This window comes from Diadema antillarum, unplaced genomic scaffold (assembly GCF_040938485.1).
Source record: "Diadema antillarum isolate AM-2024a unplaced genomic scaffold, OU_Dant_1.0 scf00000052, whole genome shotgun sequence".
Lineage (NCBI taxonomy): Eukaryota > Metazoa > Echinodermata > Echinoidea > Diadematoida > Diadematidae > Diadema > Diadema antillarum.
The window spans coordinates 219,589-230,311 of NW_027270941.1; the positions used below are offsets into that span (position 1 = coordinate 219,589).

The 10,723-nt window shown below is 37.6% G+C and overlaps 1 protein-coding gene across 1 annotated transcript; it reads left to right on the forward strand.

The window, feature by feature from the left end:
- The first annotated feature begins 1,005 nt into the window (after positions 1–1,005).
- Positions 1,006–6,658, forward strand: LOC139715601 (SPRY domain-containing protein 7-like). Its single transcript, XM_071627161.1, has 5 exons — positions 1,006–1,118; positions 2,518–2,634; positions 4,188–4,348; positions 5,296–5,398; positions 6,383–6,658. Exons 1-5 carry the CDS (start codon positions 1,007–1,009, stop codon positions 6,478–6,480), a joined length of 591 nt encoding a protein of 196 aa, XP_071483262.1. The 5' UTR covers position 1,006; the 3' UTR covers positions 6,481–6,658.
- Positions 6,659–10,723: the final 4,065 nt, after the last annotated feature.

Genomic DNA, 10,723 nt, shown 5'->3' on the forward strand with positions numbered 1-10,723 from the left:
AAATTATATTAACGTATACAAAGGATTACGTGTCATTTTTGCCGATTATACAGGATTATATATTTTCCAGAGCGTTTTTTTTCTTCTTCTTCTTCTTTTTGGAGTGCAATTATTTGAGCTCCTCATCACGTGTACTTAACGTTTAGAAAATGTCCGGAGAGTAGGATCTAATAGTCATCATTGGTGCACGGAGCAACAGGTCCTACTTTCTTTAAAAAGAAAAATGTTTTTTGTCAGTGACGATTATACGTTCATTATACATCGCATATAGGTCCGTAGATTTTTATAACAATTAATCAGATAGGACTCACGTAAAGAATAACATGTCTGACAACATGCGAAACATAGATAAAAAGAACAACAGGATCACTCAATTCAAACCGTTTATACCACCATCGAAAGAGTACTTAATATCTAAAAATGCCTTTTCTACTTATTGTTCCCTACACTTTTATTCTAATTCAATATTTTCAGTCGGAAGGGATATAATCATTCTCAGATCAGGGCCCCATAATTATGGTAGGATAGCAACTCTTGCTGGAATGTAACTTTCCATAGCAACAGCCAATCAGAAAGCTGGGTTCTTGTCAAAACCGTGACAACTGCCATTCCAGCAAGAGTTGCTGTCATAATTATCAACTTTTTGTGAAGAAACCCAAGTGAGACCCGAACGATCCGTGATGGCGATCCACATTGCATAAAGTTAGGTGTGTGAGTGTTGTTGTTGTTTGTTTGTTTGTTTGTCTACTTGTTTTTGCAAATGGAAGAGTTTTACACATCTTGAATATCGTTTTAATCAAGTACAATGGCAATTCATTGTTTAGAATGTCAGTTCCCATTCAAATTGCACAAAAAGATCCAAAGTTTGGTCGGGAGCAGTGGTCAGGAGCTGGTTAGCAGTGAGGATTCTTTTCATTTGTTTTGCGGTACGCCCTCTGTTGAAGAGGTTCTATAATTAATTCAGCAGCCAGCTCCGGAGTTGTGTGTTCACAGAAATGAGCTAAAAATGGCTGCCTGCTTTTGCTGTTTTCGATGCTTTCCGTGGAGAGCAGGGTTCGGAAGTGGTCATGTTCCTCTGAAGGAGATACCAACAGTTGTTCTCGATACTTCACATATGGGTAAATATGCATTCTTACACAGATATATAATCATAGGTGTGTCTCTAAATCACACAATGGAGTAATGTATGCTCAGTCCCACGTGTGTATATTTGAGTGTTCCAACAATTTTGGAGTTTACATTTGCACTGTGCTGCTGCATCGCAGCTGCATAAATAAAATATGTAAATTTACCTCTATCTATGTCTTTTATAGATGTTACGAGTAGAAGTAGGCACTTGCACTATAAATTAACAGAATCCATGTCCAGTAGGCGCTACTAAATTGTCCATAGATCCCAGATTTTTTTTTATTTCCATGCCTTAGGTTAGACTTGAGTAAAATCACCAATTTTCGGACACTTCATAAGTTTAAGCTTTTCTGCAATATTTGTTAAACTCAAACAATACTCTACAAAATTATATCTATAACACTGTATATTAAATATATCAAACTACATTTTCCCAATATTGATTTTGTTAAATCATAAAATTTCACAAAATCCCCAAATATTATCACCTTGTCAATTCCCCAATTTTCGGACAGCCTCTCCAAAATTCGGACACGCGATATTGCGCGTTCAGTGTCAATATACGCATACAAGGCCGCTGAAAAATGAGCGCGCGCCATACCTTGTTAGCGCAAGGTTGCATCGGGGACGTTGCGGTGCCCGTTCGCGTTCGAATTTTGGTGACTCGGCACTTGCATTCAGCCCCTGGCCCTGTACATTTATTCGCTGCATCACCACGTACAGAGATATTGTTTTTCTTTTGTGTTTTTGAGGATATCATCACACTCTGAGCTTGCGATAAGTGAAAAATCTCGCAACAGAATGGCTTAATTTTTCAATTTTTAGTGCCTTTTCGGCGAGCCTGATTCTTTACATGGGACCTAATTCGCGCATGCTTTGGAAAAGTTGGGCCGACTCTGCGTTTTTGACAGCAAAATTTGGGATTTTAGATGGAGTTTAAGAGGTGACTCAGGCACTTTCCTGTGGTTGACGAGTGTGCCAGTATGTGAAACTATATGATATGCTTGTGTTGTGACAGTAGAATTTGCTGGCTTGTGATAAGTGATAAGTGTCCGGATTTGGGAGGCCGGCCGAAAATTTGGGGTTTTACTCTATGCAAAAATTATGGTGATGCCATGGTCCAGTGGCAGTGCAATGGCCAATGTGTTCAGAGATCTGGACTTCTATGGTCAGATGTCTACCATCTATTTAATGTTGATCAATTGTTAGTCACTAGTCTAGTTGGTGGGAGTATGGCTGCCACCCCCACATTATTTTTCACCCCCTGGTGGTGTTTCTTGATGCTAATTCGAATGACTAAATATAAAGTCAGCAGTGGCAAGCAGCATATCTGAGATCCTGGATAAACGGTATTTTGTTTCCTTTTTTTTTTTTTCTTCTTTGATACAGGGAATGATGTAGTCATAGTGAAGTCAGGAAGAAGAATATGTGGAACTGGAGGAGCACTGGGCAACGCCCCATTGGTCCAGGACAAAGCGTACTTTGAGATGAAACTTCAGTCTACTGGTAAGTGATATGGACTTCTATGATATACTTTGTGTCATGACCTTGGGGGCATTTCATGAAGCGTTTTGTCAGACAACTTTTTTCAGACAAATTTGCTCTCAGCCAATCAGATTGCGGGGATTTCAGTAGCTTTTAACAGTTTGTCAGACAAAATATGTGACAAAGCAATTCATGAAATGCCCCCCTGGTGTGCATATTGGCATACCATTATTCACTGATCAGGACAGATCCAAGGAATCTGAATGCCTATGAAAGGGGAAAAGCAAAAATGTCTCAGCTGTCTCATCAAGAAGTGGTGGGGGGGGGGGGCTCTTAGTCATCTTAGTCTAGCGTCTTGCTGTCTAAAACAGACAAACAAACAAACAAACCTACACATTCAATGCTATGTATCATGCATATGACTTGGGTAAAGATTTTGGTCATTAATAGTTTAGGTTAGGAATAAAGATGTTATTGCTGTCATGAGATTTAAATATAGAACTTGTAACGTTCCTGACAGAAGTATTTCCAAGGAGAGTACCTGATCCTATGATCCCTATTATCACAATTAGCCATCCTTGGAACTGTGGCTTGCCTGCTCCTGGAGAGGTTTGTCTGCTTTATGAAATGACCAAATTTGATGGAGAATACCTAATAATTAGAGCTTAACACATGTAACATATACAGTTGAACAGGATAGAATTTTTTTTTTTTCTGGTTCAATTTTAGCCTGAGTGCAATTTGGGGATCTATATTCAATGAGATTTATCCATTTCAAACACACCCTGATAATATAATTAGGAGACATATCAATATAATATGAATAGTGGTCTTATTCAAAAGGTATGTTTAGCACATCACCATCTAGCTATGCAGTCTGAGTAACCATAACCTAACAATTCTTCTGAAATAGATAGAGAACCCCTGTACTTGTCTAATCCAAGAAACAGTTCAAATGAGAAATCAATCTAATAAGCATGGCAATTTTAAAGGGGCTGTACAGTACTGGTTGAGGTGGGGATTTATGTTTTTTACATTCCTAAGTGAGATAATGAGAAACTTCTTATGAAATATGAAAGAGCATGTAATTTTAAGAAGGATTCAACATTTATTTGATGAAAATTGGTTTTTAAATGGCTGAGATATCCCAAAAAGTGATTATAATAAAAGGTGACAGGCCACAACTTTATTAGGATCTTGTTTCACCTTGTTTTGGGATATCTCTGCCACTTCAAAACCGATTTTCATCTAATAAACTTTTGATACCCCTTAGAAATGCATGCTCTTTGACAACTCATAAAATAGTTTCTGAATATCTTCCAAAATGTTAAAAGCTAAATCCTCACCTCGACCAGAACTGTACACACCCTTTAACTGACTCTCTATGACACCCCCATATCTGACTTTTTCAGTTTGGTAGATACAGCGAAGAGCTTTCACTATCTTCACACTTGTTTGTACACAAACATTTCAATTTCGCATGCTATTAATTCATTTGTCTGCTACATAATGGTTATTTTGACTGTGCAAATTCTCTCTAATCCCCCTTCCCTCATGTGACCCCTTCCCCCCAGGTGTTTGGGGCATTGGTCTTGCCACAAGAAAGAGCAACCTAAACCGAGTGCCCCTCGGGGAGTGCAGTGATTCGTGGGTGATGCGCTCCGACGGAACCGTTTGCCATGCCGGGGACACCCTTCACAAGCTTACTGTTGAAGTTGCGGAGGGCGATGTCATTGTGAGTTAAAACTGACCTTTCAGTGTGACCACGCCCATCCCTGCCATGGGATAGTTGAGTGATGATAATTATGACAAGGAGACCACTATCATTCTGTGATACATTGTATACACCAAATTATTTCATAAGCATGATAATTTTAGCATAAATGAACTTGCAAAGCAGTTTAGCAATTGTTAAAATTCATGATCAAGAACCCCAGCAACAGAAAGGAGAAAGGGTAGGTATTGTCCCTCACCAAAAAGCAAATATTCATGGCAATATTTTGGCCTGTTTTTCATTGTACAAATATGAGACGATACATAAAATTCCTAGAAAAATGAAACCACCACAAAACATAAATTTATTGTTTATAAAGCAGTTTCTTTATACTACATTGCGGTACTCAAACAGACATTAGAGATAGACTTTAGTACTTTTTGCTGAAGAAATTTTCCTCGAGCTTTGAAAAAATGTGGTGTGAATGGGAATGGATTTTGTTTGTTTGGGAGCTTGTTCCCATTCAAAAGTGTGTACATAATATATACCAGTTGTTCATCATGCCTCTCACAAAAGTCATTTGACCAGGAGGATCTGGCAACCATGATGTATGACCGCATTTGTTGTTTGTTGGTTTTTTTCTTGTGCATTAATCAAAGCAAGACTATAGGGTGTCTTGTAAAATTGATATTCATATCTCACGTTTATTCCATGAGATTGCATACTGTAAAAGTGGATATTTTCGTGTGATTAATTTTTTGCGCTGGGCAGGGTTAGTTGATTTTTGTGTGTTTTTAATTCTGTGGAATCAGGACATCAATTACAGGATCATGTACCCTGCAAAAATATTTGTGTGCTTTTATTTTTGCAATGGTTGTACGAAATGTGCAAAAATTTCCACACTGGAAATTTCCACTTTTACAGTACTAGTAAGATATTGACATTAAAGACTTCCTTGATATGGACAGGGCATCACCTATGACCACATGGAGTTGAACTTCTACAAGAATGGTGAGGCCCTCCAGATACCAGTTACAGGAGTGAAGGGAACGCTATACCCTGCGATCTATGGTGAGTTGTGATATGGTCGCATGTGATCCCCCTGGTTGAAGGGGTGATCCTCGTTTTACGCGCCCCTTTCACTGTCTGCAAAGGCTCATTATCCAGACATTTTTCTTTGGGCATCATAACAGTGGGTCAGATCGTAGAATATCTTGTTTAATTGAGCTGGGAGTTACTTTTCTAAAAGATAGAAATGTGCACCAGGGATAGGAAGTTTGTTGATTATACTCGCATTCAAGCTCTGCTAGAAGCTTCTGCTGTGAACTAAGATAGAACCGATGCCCTCATGTGCTTTGCTTTCTCATTGTACTGTCCCTCGATACACAGCTAATTAATACAAGGTGAGGATTTAGAGAGAAATAATTGTGACCAATGGGATTGGTAGTAACTTTTTTTTTTTTCAGTTCTATGTGCCTTTGGGTTTTGCAACAAAAAATTATAGCATCCTTTGATTTTTTTTTTTTTTCATTTTAGAGAGAAACATTCTAATAATGTCCTGGTCATCTACAACTTGCAATATTTTGCTGTGTCATTTGGATGATCCCATTCACCATCATTCAAGGGGTCTATAAGTTATGAGAACATTTTCTTTTTTTTCCATTTGAGCTACATGTTTCTATACGCATTCTCGTTTAAATTCATTTTCCAGATGAAAAGGATAGTGTGTTACTCAGCTGATAATGCACGGAGTTTAAACAAAGCATATGACAAGAATGTAGAAAACAGACAATGATACCTAGATGAGAAATAAGCAATTATGAAACCTTCCATGATGCCATGTCACTGTTCCTTTACCTTTGCTGTGCTGTAGGTTACTGTGTACATTGTTTGCTTTTGACTATTGATTTGACATCATATTCCACATCTTTTATGTGCAAAATCATTTTTTTTCCCAAGTTTGAGGCATAAATTAATTGAGCTTATCTACACTAAGCTGACACTAAACTGAGCACAGTATTAAACATCTTTTCATTTCATTCTGTATATTTTCAGTTGACGAGGGTGCCATTCTAGATGTCCAGTTCAGTGAGTTCTACCACACTCCGCCCAGCGGCTTTGACAAGATCATGTTCGAGCAGTCGTTATTATGACGCCCTTGCCCATACCACAGGTCTCACACCTCAGTCTCCTGCCATTCAACTGCTGAAAATGATCATCATCTTTGTTTACCCTCTGAATATTTGTTTGGAAAAGTTGGGTGCTAGAGCAGACAACAAACTCGCACACCAACAAAAAGAGTAAACAATTTACAATAATCATTATTTATAAATCGAGTACTGCTAGCAATGCTGCACAAATGTAACAAAATATATATAAATCTAAATGAAGTATATACTGAGTAACCATGAGTAAAGAAAGGACTTCTCATTGTCAAGTACTGAAGTTGTCAGAGTAAGTTTAACGGTCTTACTAAAAGCACCAAAACAACGAAGACAGTGACATGTTATTTTCTGTAGGAGATATTATGTTAAACTTAATGATGCCAGAAAGTGAGAGAAAGTGTTGTGTCAAATAGTGATAATCACTGTAGCATTGTCCAAACTGGAGTTTGACAGATAATGTCAAATGTTGCTATTCAAGCAAAGACACCGCTACAACACCTCCCTCTTCTGAAATCCATTGAATTATGTCATATTTTTTTGTCTAAAAATACAAGATTAACAAAACAGACTGAACAGTGTGATATCATTTCACAACTGTCCTCTTATAGTCAAGTGAGTTAAATGTACCAAGGACTTGATAAGATATTAGATTGTGAGTGTAGAGCTCTTGTTATGTATCATTTGTAAATGATCAACATCATTCTCAGCATTAATTCTGATTTACAGGCCAACCGTTCAGAGCTCTAAATCACTGCTTGGTGTTTGAAGAATACCAACAGGAAGTCATGTGACTGTTGTTGTTTTTTTTTTTGGTAGTCAAGGTTCACATTTCAAATTACATCTGAGGGAGTCTTGTCATTAAATGATAAAAACATTTAGTAATGTTTGTTAATATACAGCTGTCAAGATCAGCAACAAATATATAAAATGGCATTATATATTATGTCTATGTATTATCACAACACACAATATTCTTTATTTCATATCTATATGATTTGATATGGTGTGGCATGAAAAAATGCTGATTATGCATTTTATTTTTTGTGTTTATGGAAGCAACGGCAAGCGTTAAAAAAGTCTCAGTAGACTGGGTGCTGTTAGAGGTTAGAATTTCTTTTTTTGGTTTAATATGTAAATATTGATATGAAAGGAACACCAGGTGGTCAAGCAGTATTGTTGTAAATATGGCTAAGGTAATCATCCTTGGGCGTATTCCTGAGGTGGAAAAAGCTTTATGTTCCAGCACCTTTTTGTTGGCCAACACAAAAAGGGTGAATTGATGTGGTTGTTTAAGACTTAACATACATGTATTACTAATGCAGAGAATTCTTGTGCAATATACAGCATTATAGTGTGTATGCTATATGTACATTTATGTGTGTTGTTTTAGGAATAGGTGCTTTAGGGTATTTTGTATGAGCCAGTTAAAGCTTGTCATTCTAGTGAGCACTATACATGCATACTATTATGCTTAGCTAATGAAATGTCAAGGTATATGTCTATATTGTTGTAGGATTCCAATTTTCGTATAGCTGTGGCCCAGCTCTAAAAATACTTTTGTAATTTACTTGTATTTTTGAAGCCCTAATGAAAGAAATCTAGCCTCTTTAACCGTGATATGTTTAATCTTTATGAGCATCTTAGTCCTCTTACGGCATTAATCTTAAACTGCCCTTTTTATCATATTATTCACTGAATTGCATGAAACTGCCCTCGCCCCACACTCGCTGCTGACATGCCATGATCTGATCAATTATAGACCATTCATACAGATTACTAGGATAGTTGATTATGTGTGTGGAAATTAATGTGTGTTTGTGTTTCAGTCAATTGTAGTATGTGGTTAACTGTTAGCTCCATAGAGTAGGAAACTCTAACAGTCCATCTTAGTCCTGATTGTATTTATGTATTCTTCTTTAAAGGTCCACATTACTGTCATGCTGCCTATAAATGGGTGATAAAAGCTTCAAAATAATCACCAAGCTTTTAAACTCTGATTATGTAATCATTGTTCTTTCCATTACTTCTTTTCACTACGTTCCTCATCCACAATCATCTGAATAAAAGGTATCACACATTACTGCATGTGCCAGATTTAGCATTGCCAGGTATTCAAGTCTCGAATGGCGCATGGGACACTTCATTTTATGCTTATTCTGTTTGTTTTATAAAATACAGTATGTTGTAAAGCCCCCTGAGTACCACATTGTGGTGGAAAAGTGCTATGTGACAAGGAAAAAGAAGAAGCAAGTTTGATCATTATTTCAGTGTATTGTTTTGAGGATCATTATTTAATCTTTGTATCATGATATGGCGGAAACATGCTTCATGACAAAAAGAAATGTGATTATTATTATTCATTTTAGGGTCCTTATCAAAATACCTAAGTCACATGTTTCAGCCACCCTCATCTTGAGTTGTTTAGATTTTAAAAAATTATGTTCTGCATGTTTATAATATTTACAGATCCTACAGTGGAAAAGAGATATCAAGGTTTTGGCTGGGGAGTCATTGTCTGTATGTACATAATTATAGCTCCTAACACTTATAGAGATATGTTATGGTATTAGTAGATATATATCAGTTTTATGTATTATTTTTGTACCTCACTTTTTAGAGAGTTATATACATATATGATTTTGATGACAAAAGTACTATAAATGCAAGATGATAAAACAGTGTTCCTGAAATGATGGATGTGTAAATGCTTGTTAAAGAACTGGCTGCAGAATTTACATTCGGGAATGTTCTCTTACTGCCAGTAGAGAAAGTTGAATGACACTTACATGCAATTGTAGTTGATAGTGGCATGTTTTAAGTTGATACTTTTGCACTGAAATGGTGCAGTTCTTGGACACCAGTATTCTCCCCCCCCCCCCCCCCCCCCCCCCGTAAGAGGAAAAACAAAGCAAAAACATGATTCATTCTTGTCCTTCTTCAACAAGGAGAGAAAATTGTTATACCCCCGCCAAACGAAGTTTGAAGGGGGTATATAGGAATCAGCGGACGGTCGGGCGGTCGGGCGGTCGGGCGGTCGGGCGGTCGGGCGGTCGGGCGGTCGGGCGGTCGGTCCGTTGCAAATCTTGCGTCGCGAACTACTTCCTCAGTTTTCAACCGATTCCCATAAAACTTGGCACAGATGTGTGCCTTGGGTTGTAGATGTGCAAGACATATTTTTTGACAGTACCCAAAAGTACGTTGCCATGGTAACGGCATATTATGGGCAAAAATGGGTACAAATCTTGCGTCGCGAACTCCTCCCACAGTTTTTGATCAATTTTTCTGAAATTAGGTACAGATGTTCATCTGAATATGTTAATGTGCAAGACACATATTTCCGCAGTGGCAAAAAGTGCGTTGCCATGGTAACGGCATGTTATTGGTAAAATATAGGGCAAAATGCTTCATGGCAAAACTGCTTCATCAGTGTTCTTCCAATTCTCATGGAATTCATATTGAATGTTTGTCTTAGGATATAGGTCAGCATGACACATTTCTTGACAGTGACAAAAAGTATGTTGCCATGGTAACAGCTCACATATTATGAGCCAAAATGATGGAAAATTTTGTGTTGCAAACTACTTCCTCAGTTTTTGCCCAATTTCCATGAAACTTGGTACAGATGTGTGCCTTTGGTTGTAGATGTGCAGAAGCATTTTTCGACAGTACCCGAAAGTACGTTGCCATGGTAACGGCGTATTAATGGCAGAAGATCAAGGAAAGATCTTGCGGATTTAACTACTTCCTCAGTTTTTTGACCAAAGCTTATGAAATGTTGTTTTGACCAAAGCTTATGAAATGTTGTTTGGCGGGGGTATAACCAGTCGCTGTAGCGACATTTCTAGTTTTGTTTTTGTTTTCCTCTAGTTGACATCATACAGTAACAAAAGTGTACATTGTACCCTGTAGGCCCATGCCTACTTCTTGTAGCATTCTTCCGCTGTCCTAAAATTAGGGTCAGGCATCAACGCTTTATGTGCTAATTTCACACACTCACCTATGGACAGGAGATTAATCTGGTATGCAAAGGATTAAATGTTAATAAAATCCTTGGAGTAGGGCATTCTACACCAAATTCAAGGTGATGATGATGTATTGGGGATAAAAGGCAAAAGTGGACATCATGGTAGACATTCTGCTTAAGTCGGATGTAACACAAGAAAGTTATGGGATTTTCAAACTTTCGCATGTTTTCACCTATCAGCAATATTCGTTGTGAACACATACCTAC

Excerpts from the sequence above, each read along its gene's own strand:
- LOC139715601 (XM_071627161.1), top strand. The coding sequence starts at position 1,007 with ATGGCTGCCTGCTTTTGCTGTTTTCGATGCTTTCCGTGGAGAGCAGGG. Across the intron at positions 1,119-2,517 it reads TCTCGATACTTCACATATGG|GGAATGATGTAGTCATAGTG; the intron begins GTAAATATGCAT and ends TCTTTGATACAG. Across the intron at positions 5,399-6,382 it reads GCTATACCCTGCGATCTATG|TTGACGAGGGTGCCATTCTA; the intron begins GTGAGTTGTGAT and ends GTATATTTTCAG.